This window comes from Scleropages formosus, chromosome 1, assembly GCF_900964775.1.
Source record: "Scleropages formosus chromosome 1, fSclFor1.1, whole genome shotgun sequence".
NCBI lineage: Eukaryota > Metazoa > Chordata > Actinopteri > Osteoglossiformes > Osteoglossidae > Scleropages > Scleropages formosus.
In genome coordinates, this window is record NC_041806.1 from 14,036,478 (window position 1) to 14,053,889 (window position 17,412).

At 46.4% G+C, this 17,412-nt stretch overlaps 1 protein-coding gene across 3 annotated transcripts in view; it reads left to right on the forward strand.

Moving 5' to 3' along the window:
- LOC108937804 (neural-cadherin-like) overlaps positions 1-17,412 on the forward strand; it is a 139,645-nt gene that overhangs the window by 34,917 nt on the left and 87,316 nt on the right. For all 3 annotated transcript variants that reach the window (XM_029257678.1, XM_018757962.2, XM_029257684.1), the window contains exons 2-6: positions 5,994-6,191; positions 7,907-8,132; positions 9,189-9,393; positions 12,987-13,098; positions 16,435-16,684. In XM_029257678.1, the coding sequence (XP_029113511.1) occupies positions 5,994-6,191; positions 7,907-8,132; positions 9,189-9,393; positions 12,987-13,098; positions 16,435-16,684 (991 nt within the window). The remainder of the gene's footprint in view (positions 1-5,993; positions 6,192-7,906; positions 8,133-9,188; positions 9,394-12,986; positions 13,099-16,434; positions 16,685-17,412) is intronic.

The following is a 17,412-nucleotide window of genomic DNA, read 5'->3' on the forward strand; positions in this document are numbered from 1 at the left end:
GCGGAGGGGCCCGGTGACGTATAAATTTCAATTGCCTCTGGACATGCGTGTACACCCTGTATTTGTATCTATGCTTAAAGTCTTTGTAACCTCCCTTCACCAGCCTGCTGTCTCTACAAACCCACCACAACAGGTACAAGTCGATAGGGGCCCAACATATGCAATCTGAGCTCTGCTCAATAATCGCCGGGGCGGAGGAGACGGCTGCAGTATCTGATTGATTGGGAGGGGTATGGCTCAGAGGAACGGTCTTGGGTAGATGCGCGTGACATTTTTGACCCTGATCTCACTACTACCTTCCACAGGATCCGACCAGAGTGGCCAGCGCCTTGTCCTTGGGGGCGTCCTCCATAGCATAGGGCGTCTGGTGCTGCCTGTTGGGGGGGGGGGGTACTGTCGCGCCCCCATTGGCTGACTCATCAGTGATACCTAGTGCCACTTAGGGAAACTACTTCTGAAAGGCTGCCCTGGAAGTTCTCCAATGTGGAACCTCTGCAAAAAACAACTGCTGCCTTCCTTTGAGTGCGTTTCCTTAGTCTTTACGTTTCCCTGGATTTCCTGACCATTGCCTGTTACCTGTCTATGAGTATTGCGTTTTCCCGAGAATGTTTGCCAGTCACCTGTCCTTTGACTATTCCTTCGCCTGCTGCTTGAAACATTAAAACCCGGAACCTGAGCTCTGCACTTGTGTCCGCTCCGTCTGTATCACCAAGCCATCATGATAGAAGGAATTCACACTTTCTGAGTCCAATAACCAATTCATCCCATTATGATGGACAGAAAGGTAGATGGTTTGTTACAGACTTTTCCAAGGTGGGAACTAGCTGTTCATCTGCAGTAAGAGGTACCATTCTGTATCACATGAAGTTGCCCCTTGATGCCTCTGCAGATGAGGTTGTTATTCTTAACATCTCTGACAAAGTTTTTCGTGCAGCCCCTCGAGACCTCCAACCACGGTCCCTCTGGGACAGGTGTGAATGTCGGTCCAACAGGTCCAAACAAAGTCTGTTGTTATTGCAGCAACAGAGGGGATTCTCTCATTATCTGCCACTGTACTAATTAGAGTCTCTGTAACAAGCTAATTAGCCTGCTTATTATGAAATCACGACTGCAATTAGTAACTGTTTCCAGCCCCCATATGCCTTAGTTACCCCCCCCCCCCCCCCCCCAGAACAATGCATTTTTTCACTGTCAAAACAACAGGTTGGCCACATTGCCTGCTTACTTGCTTGCTGCCAACACATCTCTGAAGCAGGAGTCAAAGTTCACTGTCTTGAAAATGAAAAATCTATAATTGCTGTAGTGTTTAATTAGAAAGGCCTTGCTGAACTGGTTGATTATTTTCAACGTTGCATTTCCCAGGAACAGGATGCTCATAAGTGCAGCTTCTCATCACCCATTACTGTCCATATTTAGTGGTTTTTTAGTTCCTCTCCTCGATGAGGGATGGTGTCTTTGAAGGAGCGGCAGAGGAGTCCAAATCAATTTTTCTCTCCAGATTCACTTCAAAGCTGCAATGCTAATCCTCACATCCCACGTTTGCCCCCACACTTTATTAATCCTGTTAATAATCCCTTTATGGGCTTTCACACCTTCTCTTTGCAGCTCTTTGTGTTTTGGGAGCGAAAACGTGGCTTGGTATCCTGCCACAGAGATTGGTCTCCTGCATTGTGGTGCCACCAGCTCGACCTCTGTGACCCTGCATCTTTTAGAGTGCACCTTCAGCTCCATCCGCAGTAAAAACTATGAATACCAGCACTGAAAAGAACCTTTACTTTATGGTTTGAAATAAAGAACCTGTCAGGTTCATTTTGTTTTCGTATTAATTTTCCTTGAAATGTAAGCGAAGAAGCAGAACATGTTCTGCCCAATGCAGTTTCAGCAAGACTAATGAGCACCCACCCTTGTTGGACTACGAGTCCGTCTTGGACATGGGGGCGAGCTCCATTCCTCTAATTGGTGCTCAATTGTTAGTGAGACTGTGCTGCCGCTTGTGCTCTTCAAGAGTTATCGTGTGTACGACGTGTGTGCATATCTGTTGAGGCATGCAACTCCATTTGTTGGTGCCGGTTCTGAAACAAGTGATGTGTGGAAAAAGTAGGTTTTCGTCTTGGAGAAGGTGGCAACACTTTGTCAAGGAGCATGTGTGGATAGCACATGTTTATGCTGTGCCATTTATGTTAGTGTTCCACCTAACGAGATTGGCACTTATGATCGTTATAGATGAGCGGAGCTCGGCCCGCGCGATACTCTTTGTCGGTGAGCACCGCTTAAGCCGCGGGGCGAAGAAACGTCGGGCTGATTTCAGGGTTCGGATCCGTGGAGGGATTTGAGAGAGTCCATGAGCACCGGAATGGTCTGAAGCACTTTGAGAACCTCGAGCAGGATTAACACAAAGGAATGGCTTTCTGATTGTGGGGGATAGTGTGTGTGTGCGTGTGTGTCAGAGAGCATGATGAAAACGCTTATTTGTTTGTTTGTTTTTTTTTTTTTCTTTTTCTCTATTTTATCCTGACATTATGCACCTATTCTTACTCTTTTCTCCCGAGGATGTTTTACTTTCTATGTTCTGGCCACAGTACTGCTAAAGCACATCCAAATCTGTAAGACAAACTCTTTTAGAGTTGCTTTAAGAATTGTTGCTTTAATATGGTTTTCTATACTTTTCCTGCAGTTTAGAGGGCCAACAGGTGGCATTGTGGTTAGAGCTAGTCTCTCTCCATATAAAGGCTTTGGGTTTCAGTTCCACCTTGTGCTGTAGCCCTCTGATCAAGGTACTTACCCTGATCCATTCCTCTCATTACCAGTTCTGTCTGGTGGTGTGACATGGCCTATTTGTCCCACACTGCTCTGCCAGGTAGATGTGTGTCCCTCCACCCATTAAAATATGCAGTGGTCGGAGTGTGTCTGGGCTCTGGTTCCTTCTGCAAGTTGGGAACCTTGCTTGTCTACCAGACCTATTTGCTGAGGAGAGGAGCAGTATTAGGAAGCCACAAGTGCCTCCTATGGAGAATGGATGGCGCAATGGTTAAAGCAGTAGACTTACTTCCCAGGGACAGTTGCGAAATCCACAGGACAATCTACAGCTTGACTCTTTGGTTGAGAGCTTTTTTAAGCTAACATCCAGCTGAGAAGAAGCTCTGACATTCCCAAGCTGCACGAGCCTCTGCTGGCTATCAACTATGCTGCTAATTGCACTGTCGTCATGGAGGAGCTTCAGGAGAAGCAGAGGGAAAACAGTTTACAGCTGTTCACACATCAACACGTGCATTGCCATGGCCCGCAGTCATGTGACCATCATGCAGTTGCACGAGTCTCATGGCAGTTAATGTGACCGGTCCCCGTCCACATGTGGACTTAAGGACTGATTCGTGAGCTCAGGCAAGCAGGCTGGTGAAATATAAATGACATACTTTGCAATCTCACAGCGGCCTGGCGGCTCCTCTGGGGAGAGCTGGCTGCAGTGGCAGTGGGAGTGGGCGGGAGCACCGTTGCAGACGGAGATGGGCAGCACTGGTACGGGGCCACAATTATGGGAAGCACTAAAATCAAGCAGCGGTTCTGGCTTGGCTGTAACGGCCATTGTCTCATTTGCAGTTTGCAATGGCTTGGAGCTGGTATTTTGTCTAATTGCTATTTTGATGCGAAATTATAAAAAGTCAATATAACTCCCTACAAAATTACAGGAGTTACAATTTGCAGACAGGCAAATAGCCCCTTGCAGTCCTCAGAGAGAATATTTAATTAGCTAAGCCTGCTGGTAGCCTATTGACAGCACACTGGCTCACTGCAGAGCCATTCCGCCACTCTGGCCCAGAGACAAGCCGTGAGACGTGGGGCATGGCTCAGCCATTATGAGGGCTGTGGGGGGGGGGGGTTGCAAAGCTTGCTGATTGGATTGCCTGGAGCTCGTCGGTAGATGTTTATAGGACGTGATGAGGTGAGAAGTGAGAAAGGAAACGTGCTTGGGCTCAGAAGAAAGTGAGGGTGCTATTTGGCTGCCTGGTAGGAATTTAGAGATAATGTGCTAAGGGGGTGGCCTAGGGGGTGGCCTTGGGGGGGGGGGGTGTTTCTTTAATCTTTTGTGCAATCCATTACACTGCAGCCACCACCTAAACTGATAACATTGGTCACCGTATCTGGCAGCACCAGAGGAAATGAGAGCACCTGTAATGAAGATGACAGGGGGTGGACAGATGATTAAAGAGGCAGCTATCCTATGATGCCACTGGTCGGCCTGCAGCGTCCAGAGTCTGCCCACACGATTGTGGCATGTTCTGCATTTAGAGAGAGATGCTGTAGATATAATCAATGCAGTATCTGCTCTGTATGCATGTGTTTGTAATTGTGTGTGTTTTGAGGGGGTCATACCACTTTTTGCAAAAAAAAAAAAAAAATCATCAGAATATTTATTTATCTGGTGCTTTTTTTTCAAAGCAGCATACAGTGTTAATTTTTGCAATATCAGTTCAAGTAAAGTACCTTCCTCAATGGTATGACAGCAGGAGGAATTTGAACCTGGGACCTTTGTGCAAGGCAATAGCTCTAACCACTGCGCCACCTGCTGTCCCAGTTATGTCTGCTAATTATCTGTAAAAAGTTTTCCAAACATCTGTGGTACAATTCAGAATCCATGTTCAGTCAGTGACGTTGGGTTTTGGGTTCCCTCTCTGGGGGGGTTGTCATGCCCCCCCATATTCTCTGTGTTCTTTTTGATCCAATTCATAAATTAATGGAGACTAGATGCAAACCTATCAATTAGCGAACGTGCTCACGAATGCCATGTTCCAGGTGGCTCTGATGGCATCTGCCTAATTATTTTAAATGATTGCTTTATTCTCGGGGGGAGGGGTGCGGTGGTGCAGTGGCGCAGTGGGTTGGGCCACAGTCCTGCTCTCCGGTGGGTCTGGGGTTTGAGTCCTGCTTGGGGTGCCTTGCGGCGGACTGGCGTCCCGTCCTGGGTGTGTCCCCTTCCCCCTCTGGCCTTACACCCTGTGTTGCCAGGTAGGCTCCGCAACCCCGTATGGGACAAGTGGTTCTGAAAATGTAGGTATGTGTGTGTGCTTTATTCTCTGTGTTTTTCCTCGTGTCACTTCTTCTTTGCCTCCCTTAATTTTACTGATTGTTTTAATTACTGCCCCCCCCAGCACTGTCTCCATCAGATGTTGCTCTGTTGCGGTGGAAACTCCTGGTTCATTCCTCAGTCTATGCTGTTACCTTAATCCTGTTTGGCTGCTCCGTGGATATTTGTCTTATTGCTTCTCCTTTCTCTTTCTTTCCTTTTTTCTTTCTTTCCTTCGAAAAGGCAACCAAAAATGTGAGCGGTGCTTTACATAAGCGAAACGAACATATGAAGCAGTCAGACATTGCTACACAGTATCAATAATGCGCAGAGCCTTGAGATGTGGGCACCCACTTAGCTGGTGTTAGAGGTCAGCAAGGGTCAAAGTGGGTCCACTTGTGGCCGAACTGTGGGAGGGGTGAGACGACTGGTCATGGAGTGTGCTATAACTGCAAACATTAGTACAAACGAACAAACGAGCACCCAAACACAACAGGGGGTGTCAGACAGCCTTAATTCAACTCACGGCCTCAATGTTCACAGCTCAGTTCACATGTTCCTGAGTGTTGGTGACCAATAACAAGATGATTAAGGTCAACAATCAGCAGACAGAATGAGATTGTGTAGATGACAGATTCTAATTTTCAATCGTTTTTTATTTGTAATTTTCATTTAACCTGATATTAATAGCAATATTGAATTAAAAAGCCTAAACAGTGAATAAATCAAGGGATAGCTTACTAACCTTTTGTTGATTGTAACTTAGTGGTAAAAGGGACCAGACTTGAAGTTGGGACACCTGGTAGTGTCATGGTTAGAGCTACTGCCTTTAGATCTAAAGGTTGAAGGTCCAATCCCCACCAAAGCACGTGTCTTCGTTTAAATGTCTTCCCACTGTTCTCCTTTGCCCCACCCCGAACCCCCACCCCAGGTCCAGAGTGGTACCTGGTGCAAGTGGAACTGGTGGTCATGGACGTAAATGACAACGCCCCAGAGTGGACCATGGCCCCATTCCCTTACCTGGCAGTGGTGTCTCCTGAAGCCCCTGCTGGGACACTTGTTTACAAGCTCCATGCCCGCGATGGGGATGAAGGCAGCAACGGGGAGGTGGAGTACTTCCTGTCTGACGGTGAGCACTTCCTGTTACCAGGTATTTTTTTCTTAGAGCGGTGGGTAGGACTACTTCTTTTCTCGTTTCTCTGTCTATAGGAGGAGCTCTCTGGACCACTGTTAGTGCTGAATGAAATGAAATGGCAAGAACAAAAACATGCTACACTGCAATTTTTCCAGCATCCCTACTATTTTTTCTACATCCTTTTGTGGTTCTTGCAGGGAAAAAAGCAAAAAGGACTAGATTTCTGTTGTCATCTTAGCTTGGCACACTGAAAACACAGCACTGATGTCTGACATCTTGGATGTTGTGCCTTACAGTTTTTTCCACTGCATCAGGTGGAGATGATGGCAACTGAGAATACCTAATTGGTTTCCGGTTGCTGTGAATCTTCTCAGTTATTGTGTCTCCTCTGATACAAGGCTCCATCAGGGTCACCACAAAGAATGTGACCTTCTAGGAGGTCACAGATTATAGACAAGCCCTGGATTGCCCAGATGTGTCCATAGTGGGCCGGTTTGTATAGCAGTTCTTCAAATTTACCAGGAGATCAGGAGAGAAGTGGTTCTGAAAGAGATGGCTTGAGACACTTCTTGAATGTGGGAGAGATTCAACAGTTCTGAAGGACACAGGTAGTACTTTCTACCATACCAGGGACAAAACTGAGAACCTACCTTTGATTTTGCATGACGTTTTTGACGTTATCACACCTTAAAGTATCTATTGTTTACGAATTTATTTAGAAGGGCTTATAGTTCAAAACTCATAGGAGATGATTGTGCTAAAGTAGTAATTTGAAGAAGTTCCTGCTGTAGGAAGCTCCTCTGTTAGCTCTCTGTGGAGCACCTTGGACACCCCATGTGTGTCAGGTGACACTGAAGCTCCTGTGTGGGATCCCTGAACTGAGGAGGGTGTGACTGAGCCTCAGGAATTCAGAGGCCTTTTTTCACCCACAAGCAAAAAATACAGCTCACGGTGTGGGCAGGGAGTCTCCAGACACGGGTTCAGACTCCTTGTCTCCCAGTAGAACAGGAGACAGTGCCAGCAGGGATCAGCACTTGTGTCTGTTGTTCAGCTTGCAGCATTTTCTCTGTTACTGCCTGGAATGAGTAAAAACAGGGTACAGCTGAACAGCCACATCTGAAGGGCCAGTAGGTGGTATAATGTGCGGAGCTGCTATCTTTTAATCAGATATACCTGGGTTCAAATCCCTTCCTCTTGCTATAGTACCCTTGATGAGGCTTCTTTCCCTGGACAGATACAGTAGAAAGTACCCTAATAATAAATGGATACACACACACACACACATTTTTCAGAACCGCTTGTCCCATACGGGGTCACAGGGAACCGGAGCCTACCCGGGAACACAGGGGCGTAAGGCCAGAGGAGGAGGGAACACACCCAGGACGGGACGCCAGTCCGTCACAAGGCACCCCAAGCGAGACTTGAACCCCAGACCCACCGGACAGCAGGACTGTGGTCCAACCCACTGCGCCACTGCGCCACCGCACCCCCCTAATAAATGGATAAATCAGTGTAAATATATTAATGTGCTAAAACTAGCACTGTTAGCCACCTTGGAAAAAGGTGTCAGATAAATGATAAAAGTCTTTTTTGCCTTTGATGACTGTTACATCGGTGGTGACCAAAGGAGTGTGTATATACTGTAAGTGAGGACTCTGTACCCATGATGAGTGACTCTTGTTTCTGCTCCCATTGCTCTGTGGCACCAGGCGGTGACGGGCGGTTTGAAGTAGACCGGAAGAGCGGGCACATCAAGACATCTGGGTTGCCCCTGCAGAAGGACCGCGAGTACCTGCTGACTGTGATGGCAGCCGACAGGCTGGGCAGCCGCAGTCCTACGGCCATCGTATCGGTGGTCGCCGGTCCTCGGGCCCCTCAGTTCACCAATGCCTCCTACTCCATTTCCATCCCAGAGAATACACCAGAGGGACAGCCGTGAGTGGGAGGGGACGTGAACACACACACGTACACACACTAGAAGAGGAACTCTCCCTGTCCAGAAAAGTGCCATCAGTGTACACTCTCTATTAGATATACATGACTCTGGGGGATTCATTAATCATCTTCTTCTCCCCAGATGATCTTTCTTATTCCCCATAATGCTTCTGTAGTGTCTCAATTCTTCTCTCAGTTTTTTGAAGGTGTTTGAGTCACAGTATATTAATTCCAAATCCCCCAAGCATTCCATGACCAATTGATGTGGTCAGCAGTAACAACCTGGTCAAATAATAATTTGGAAATGATTTTGGATGCATTATAGAGCAGTGCAGATGAAATTGAAACGGGAGAGCCCGTTTGTTGGCACGGATACTGCTGCTGAGCAAAAGCAGCGAGAAACTACCATTCTAGCGCCTCTCCTAATAGGATGTGATGCAGCAATGATGTTAATAGTACCATGCCACCACATGGAGAGCCGGGACCATTATATTCATGACTGTGGTGACCTCAAGGTCGGTTGCCAACTTTCAGCTGAGGGGCAAATGGCAACAGAAAGACAACTAACACAATTTGGGCGCAAGATGCGGTTCTGTTTGCTGTAAAAAGGAACCCACTGTGGTCTCAGCACCTGAGCCCCACAGCTGTGCTCTGGCTGCACCGGCATCCCTGATATCCTGCAGCTCTCTGCAAATAAGCCACAGCCTGTAATCAATCAGTAATTAATCAGTCAGACAGTGATGGTACAGTCAAACCAGGGGAACCATTTCACTGACACTCGCAGATATTAAATATCACTTACAGTGTATGTTTTACATCGAGATTAATTTGGAAATTTTCCAGTTTACAGTTAAGCCTCCAAGTGGCAAATGTGTGTGCTTCTTACAAATTACCGACATTTATATTTGCAATATATTCAATATAAATTCACTCTAGATTAGTGTTGAGAAGTTTTACTCTTTTCTGCTGCTTTATTCATAATTAAAATACACATATGAAATGTAAGATAGATACAATTGTAGAAACTTTGAGACATTATGACATTTTGCATTGCAGCTTCCTGGTGGCCCTCGCTCTGTCCTTCCAGAAGCAGCCCATCAGCTACAGCTTGCTTATCAATCCCAGCAGCCTCTTCTCCATCCAGCAGGAGACTGGTGAAATCAGCCTGACTCGCACCATTGACTACGAGAGTGACCAGCACCGCTACCTGCTGCTGGTGAGAGCCAGCGAGAGTCAGGAGAGCCTCAGTAGTGCTGCTGAGGTAGGTCTCAGTGGGCGGGGCTGAAGTGTCAATGGATGGACCTTCATGCAGCTGATTGGTCTAGGGAAGGATATTGTTATTACAATTCTGTATATTGCACTTTTGCACCTAATAAGTTTCTGCCTGCTCTGGAATGCATTTCTAGACAGTTGTCTGGTAATTTTTCTTATCCCTAACAGTAAAATATAGTTGAACACACACACCACCTGAACCGCTTGTTGCATTCGGGGTTGCGGGGAGCCGGAGCCTAACCCAGCAACACAGGGCATAAGGCTGGCGGGGGAGGGGACATACCCAGGACAGGACGCCAGTCTGTCGCAAGGCACCCCAAGCAGGACTCGAACCCCAGACCCACTGGAGAGCAGGACCTGGTCCACCCCACTGTGCCATCGCACCCCCCATAGTTAAACAGTGAAGTATATTTGTAATGTGTTTTTTTTCTAACGGGGAAACAGATTTTTTTTACACCTGTGTTAATACACAAATACACATATTTAAAATCACAGTGTTAGTGGGAGAGTGACATCCGCAGATGAAGGCAGGGTTTTGTGTCTCGTGCCTCCAGGTTGGATAGAAGTACTTCAGACAGACATTTGCTAAGTAAAGAAAGGGAGAGGTAATTCTAGCCTTAATTAGAATCTCCTTATAATTTCCCCTGCTGGTTACATGACCTGACAGCACCACACCGAACCATCCTCAGGGACTCAGAAAGCACTGAGGATAGACTAGGTGTCGGCATGGCGGTCACTTGGAGAACTGCTCAATCCCAGCTCTTGCAGTATGAGGCTTACTGAAAGGATCAGTATAAGGCTTACTGAAAGGATCAGGATAATATTGGACTCTCCCTTGTGTTCTTCTCTGCGATTCTCTGAGGCCCCCAGCCCCAGGCTTAGCAGCCGATCACAGAGCAAAGGGAGATTTTAGAGTGGCTGGATGAAACAATGGGACTCTGCAGAAATCCTGGATGAGGCCCAACAGTTTGATCAAGCAGAAGAGGCTAGAACTGTGAAGTCCAGCCCATTGAGATGAGGGAGGAAATGTTGAGTTTGGACAGAGTTCAATCTCTGTAGTTCAGGTGGAGGTCTGGATGCTGTATAGTTGCCATTCATCTGCTACATGTGAGAAAGCCCAACAATACAGGGCTATGAAAGTCCACGGACCTTTTTCTGAATCCTTGCTCCCTTTAATTTTTTGTGGTTCTTGAACTCCAGAACACAAATCGTTACATTTCCCCTAGTCTTGAGATCCCTTGTCCAGCTGGTGCTACGCACTAAGGAAGTAAATTCAGAATCATTGTTTCTGAGGGAAGCTGATCTTGAGCACAGTTTGGTTTCACCACCAGGCTGTTGCCTGTGAATAAAGAATCGTTGTCAGCCAGACAATCTGCCAGAGGGTGGAGTTGTTTTGGGTCGCCCACTCAACGTCTGCTTTCTTGAAGGTGTGAACTGAGCCCTTCCCTTGATTCCTACATGTCTGCATCTAATGCCACCTGGAAATCAGAAGTTGGTCTCATCACTGTCAGTTCCAGAACCACAGGAGATGTGGATGGAAGCAGAATGGCTTTTTTTTCCTGTCTGGACAAGAGTAACCATGTCCTCACACAGACGTGGCTTTTTCCAGGATCCGTGCTGTGTGCTAAGCTCCGACCATCCGCTATCTTTCTAAAGAGCTTCTATGGAATTCCATTCCTGAAGCCAGCAGTTATTGTTTGTCACAGCGCCGTTGCACAGAAGGAAATATAATACGGTGTACTTGGATTAAACCTCCAAAAAGGCAGTATAAATATCAACTAACTGTCACGCCCTCCACTTCCATGCAACAGGGAACACCTGCGGTGGATCATGAGACGCTAGCATAAAAGGGAACTCGGAGCGCAGCAGGACACAGAACCTTAGTTCAGCCTTGCTAGTCGCCTGTGTGTTGCATCTGCTCTCCTTCTCACCCCTGTTTCCCGATCTCCTTGCCCTTGTTCCCAAACCCTTCTCCCGTGTCTTCAAGTCTTCCCGGTATCTTCTCAACCTACTGCCTGTCTTTGTGGATCACGTCTTTCGGATTCTCCTTTTTGCCTACGTTCGCGCCTCGATGACCCCTGCCTGTTTTCGGACAACGAGTTTTGGATTTCCCTTAATTAAAACATCCTGAGCCCCACACTTGGGTCCGGCATCAGAATTCTGAGAGGAAATCATGACACTAACATCGTACAAAATGTGATTTAAGGTTGTTTAAGGTAACATTGCTAGGTTGGCTGTACAACAGCAATTGTAAGCCGTTTATTAAAATGTAATTTATAAAAAAAGAAAAATCCAAATGTTTATGCTACCACAGACATATTCATGCAAAGCTGCCTGTTGGATCATGTCATTTCAAATTTCTGATATTACATAAAAAACTAAAAAGCTCAAAAATAAAGACACTCCTGCTAAGTGTCCTTTGAACCAGAGTGCATTTAAAAGCATTTAGTACCTTCTTGTCTCCGCATGTTTCTTCCTCACCACCTCCGAAAGTCACTCAGAGGAAACAAGTGCTATGGCTCCGCTGCTCTAACTCCTCCAGTACACAAGCTCTGCTTTCTACTGATCCATAGTTCTGCTAACTCCTTAATTGAATCCCTACTTCCTTTGGCTCCAAGACTCTGGCTTATTGTGAATTTTAGTTCCACCTCCTCTGGCTCCAAGCCTTCACTTTCTCAAGAGTTTTAGCTCCACTTCCTTTGGCTTTAAGGCTCTGCCTCATCCACAAATTGCCCAGAATGTGATCCACATCCAGAGTTTCACGGACTCGGACAATCCGTAATCGGCCTGTCATACTTGTATATTAGCGTCTACATTTCTTGTTAATTTCCCTTTTTATTAGATGTAGAAAAAAACAGTAGCCATAAGTGCAGAAATCATTGTCTTGCACCGGGTCACTTTTCGCACCAGGCAAATCCCCAAGAATAACGCTACTGTTATCCTTTTCATTTAAGGGATATTATCTCAGTTCTGACTCTGGCTGCTTCTCAGCTTTACTTTCACTGATCTTTTTTAGGATGAACTAAAGGAAACATTGGTGAAAACCCCCACCCCCCACTGTCTTTAAGACACAGCATGAAAAAGGTGGAACACCACCACACGTACTCTCTCACACACACACACACACACACACACACACACATAACCCACTTCACGAGCTTTGTGTGTGTTTATTTTGGTTTGTGTTTGCATGTGTGAGGCAGTCTGTGTGTGTCTCTTTGTGTGTTTGTGTGTGCGTGTGTGAATATGCTAGTTCAAAAAGATACAGTTCACTTGGGCGGTTTCCTGTCCACATTGCTGTAACCCAAACACCTGGGGAAGGAATGAAGGGGGCGCCGCATGTCTCTGCTCCGTCACCCACTAAAAGGCACGGTGTGGCAGGAGTCCATTCTCTTACATGTAGTAAATCGGTAGTGTGGAACAGCACCACTTAGAATTACAGCTGGTGACTCTCCTGTGCCATGTCTAGGGATGGGGTCGCTTATAGGTGTTAATGCTTTTTGTAGCCTGCAACCCCCCACCCACCCAGCACTGCCTCTTTCCCTCCTCCCCCTCATGTCTATTGCTACGTCTCTGTTCCAGGTGCGCGTGGTGATTACTGACGAGAACGACTGCCTGCCAGAATTTCTGCAGTCCATTTACAGCAAAGATGGCATACCAGAGACGGTAACCACGGCAACCTCGCTGCTTCAAGGTGAACCCAGTGTCGGACTGTCTGTTGGGTTCTTTTGGGGTCTAGTGATGCCTCACAGTGAGGGGGTATGATGGCAATGACCCACCTCTCAAAGGTCCAACTACAGTGTCCCAGCTGAAACTGAAAGCCCACAGCCTTCAGGTGCAGAGTCCACTGCTTCCTCTTCTGATTGGCTGCTGTCTCTCCTCGCCTTGGTGTGTCAATATCTCTTCCCCCTCCACCACTTCCCACTTTTTGCAATGAACCTCACAAATAAACAGTTCAAAGTGAAGCCGCTTGGGTGTCAGGGTGATGGAGCCAGCAGACAGACTTCCAGCCCAGCATTTCCTGTGGAAACATTTGGATTACAGTTCCGCCTTCGCACACCCTCCTCTCTCCCTCACACCCTCTGTCTCTGCAGATCCAAACCTCTCTGCGTGACTTGGAGATCGGAGCTTAATGATATAAATAAACCATTCTGTGAGCTCAACGCTCATAAATAAAGCATCGTGCTAAAAGCGATTGTGTTAAGCAGTGACATGTGTACAGCCCTGTGACGGCGCAGTGTCACACTCCCTGTCAGGCAGAGAGGGAGGGTTCGACTCCCCTCAGATGGATCAGGTATTCTGTAGCTCATCTGGGACACTGTGATTTGGTCAAACCCAAATGGCTCCTCTGCCGGACTCCAATAAGAACACTGTTTTTGAACGAAAAATGTGATCTCTCAGTTCTTTGTTCCAGGGGGTTATACACCCCATGGCCCCATGTGGGTGCAACAGTCTTGGGAACTGTGCTGCGATGATGCTCTGATCATTTTATGAAGATATTGCAATCTTTTGACCACATGATGACATCATGATGGTATTTTGGGTGATGTTTTGATGATGTTATGACAACTATGATTTCACACTGTTGGACTGATGCACACAAAAAACATTACTTGCTTTTCTCCAAAGCACTGTACAAAGATCTTTCATTACACATACACTATCTACAACTGCTTGTCCCAAGCGTGGTCGTGGCGAGCCAGAGCCTAACCTGACAACACAGAGTGCAAGGCTGAAGAGGGAGGGGACACACCCAGGATGGGACTACAGTCCACCGCAAAGCACCCCTAGTAGGACTCGATCCCCAGACCCACCACAGAGCAGGCCCCGGCCAAACCCACTGCGCCACCATACCCCCAATCTTTAATTAATTAAAACAATTTAATCAATTAATTATTATGTTCACACCTTTGTCCAGCATCATTTACAGTGTCAGAAAACACTCAGCAGATACACTACAGTCATTCATCTATTTGTACAGCATAGCAGTATAACACACACACACTCTCTATCACAGTACTAGGAATGTAGAATCATCAGTACACTGGAAACACATCTTTGGACTGGGCAAGGAAACAGGGCACTTATAGGAAACCCACACAAACATAAAAAAAACATGCAAACTCCACACAGATTGAGCCAGATCCCATGTCCCAGGGCACAGCCTGTGAGACACCAGTACTACCTGCTGAGCCACTGTGCCTCCCAGAACATCAGCCTTCCAGAATCAGTGGACCTAACTGAAACCTCAGGGTTAGAAAAAAATGAATTACTAGCCACCTGCAAGTTCTAGGGGGCAGATTCCACAACTGTAGACTGAGTGTAACACCCCAGTGCGTCTTCTATGCAAATAAGAGAGAAATACCCAAAACACTCAGACACCTAAGGAACCTTCAACATGTTCTCAGTCACAAAAACACTAGATATTCATGTTAAGTTAGCATATCCAGAGCAGTTACATTAATTCATTTATTTGATGCTTTTTTCTGAAGCAACTTACAATGTTAAAGTTACAATTATTTACTAATTTATACTTCTGGGTGATTTTACTGGAGCAATTCAGGGTAAGTATGTTGCTCAAAGGTGTGACCGCTGGAGGGGAGGCTCAAACCTGCAACCGTTGGGTCTAAAGGCAGTCGCTCTAGCCACTACACTACCAGCTCTCCCCTAGTTGTACTCTTCCCAATCTTTACCTGTTCGTGTTCGTATTTTGGACTTTGGGACAGATATGATCTTTATAGAGCAAGTGTCTGTCAGTTGGCATAGCACTTAGCACTGCATGTTCCACACAAAGGATACAGGTTCAAATCCTTCTTCCTGCTGTCATACTCTATTTCAAGGTACTTACCCTCTAAAAACTACTCAGCTTAGTAAGTAGCTTTGGACAAAATAAGTTAAAAAATAAATTAATTAAATAAACCAGCAGCTTTGCGTTCATCAGCACTGATACAGGTGTGAACCCAGTTGGCTAATACCAAAAGAACTCCAAGTGAGGAGTCCAGAAACAGCGGCCGCCTGTTGTCCAGATGCTTCTGAGAGGTCCCCCTGGGCTCCAACATGTTGAGGCAGAGCATTGCTGCTGTGTCCTGCTTCCTTGCATTTCTCCTGCTGCCACTGCTCTATGACCAGAGGTGCATTTACACTAAGACATATGTACATCACAGGGGTCCCACTGGGGATTCAAACCTGCAGCCCAGAGGTTTATATTGTGCAATTTGCATTTTCAAGCACCACTCAGTTTCACTGTTTTTAGGCAGGTGTGTGTGATAGAGGTGTGCAAGTGCAGCGTCAGCGCTGTTCCTTCATCACGGGACTTACAGCTCTTGCCAACTCAATTTTCACATTTCTGACGAACAATTTATTGTGTTGGATTACTAGATGTCCGGAACAAGGGCCTGAGTGGCCAAGGATGGATGCCAGTGCCACCTGGACCACATGTAGATGGTCCATAGAAGTGGACGTGGAGAGAGCGTAACTCAGGCTGTGCAATCCTACAGTGTGATGAACAGATCATGTGGTCAGGGTGTTCCTTGCCTTGAATCTATGCTGCTGGGTTAGGCTCCACACCACCAGGACCCTGAACTGGACAAGCAATTATTGATGATGAACAGATTGGATTGATTAATGGATAGATTGGAAAAAAAATGTGTAAAAATCGAAAGAAGTAACTGTAATTCCTTACTTGCTATCTACCTGCTGGTCTTCCAGTATAAAATGCAAATGTAAGGGAAACTGGTAGCGTAGTGGCTAGACCTGCTGCCTTTGGACCCAAGGACTCCAGGTTTGATTCCTACTTCTGGCTGTGTACCCTTGAACAAGGTGCTTAGTCTAAGTTTTTCTGGCACAATTACCTAGCTATATAAGTGGGTAAATAATAGTAAATACCTTAATGTTGTGAGTTGCTTTGGAGAAAAGCATCAGCTAAATGAATAAATGTCATTTACTGCGATAGGTGGCAGTAACATGTGACTGTGGTAATGATGTCATGTACAGAGGTGGATAAACAGGGATGTCTCATCTCCTCCCACAGTATCAGCCAGTGATTGTGACTCAGGTGTAAACGCTGAGGTGATGTACTACACACTGAGCCCGGACTTCAGCATCTCTCCTCATGGCACCGTGTTTCCTGCCCGGCCGCTGGACTACGAACGACCGAACCACCTGTACGAGTTTGTGGTGATGGCCGTGGACAAGGGCACCATGCCCCGCACCGGTACGGCAACGGTGCGCATCCGCGTGGCCAATGTCAACGACGAGGCACCTGAGTTCTCCCAGCCTGTGTACGTAATAATGTTTCTGTCACTGAGGAGTGAATATGGCCTGTGTTTACCAGCCGAGCCAATAGGTGGTGATGAAGAGCTCCCAATCAGAACATGAGTGTTTGATACTTTAATTCAGCACATTCCCACAATGTTTATGGCTTGTGCTCCTTAGTGTTGGTGATCAATAACACATGATGACTGCTCGTATGGTATGAAATTAGTCAGTCAACACCATATCAGCATTTGCAGGGACAAAATATTGTGACATGCAGCCTTTTGGGTTTGGATTGGGCAAAGAAGGACACAGAGTGAGCATTCACTTAAAACATTTTATGAGAACACAGGAAAGTAATACTAATGGTCAAAGTATCCCTTTTTCTCAAGGACCTGTGAGCCAAGCCAGCCTTCCCAGCTTGCTCAGCACCCCTGAGACTTTCTGTTTTCCCTATTGGCAAACACGGTCACCCCTTTATTTTGCCTGTAAGTCCCCCAAGTGGTTGCACACTTACTTTACCCACATTTTTCCCATCTTGCAACCATTTACAATAAACAGGTTTCCCGCTGAAACTCGCAGTAACGCGGGTCATTACAACATTTTAATGTTCTTATTTTAATTAACTTGTGACTTCAGTTTTTCTCAAAGTTAATGAAATATTTCGGTAAAATTTCTGTAAAAAATGGCATTTTTACAGCTATAGCTGAGGTTTACACAAAATCCAACTGGCAGATAATTGGAGGAATTTCTG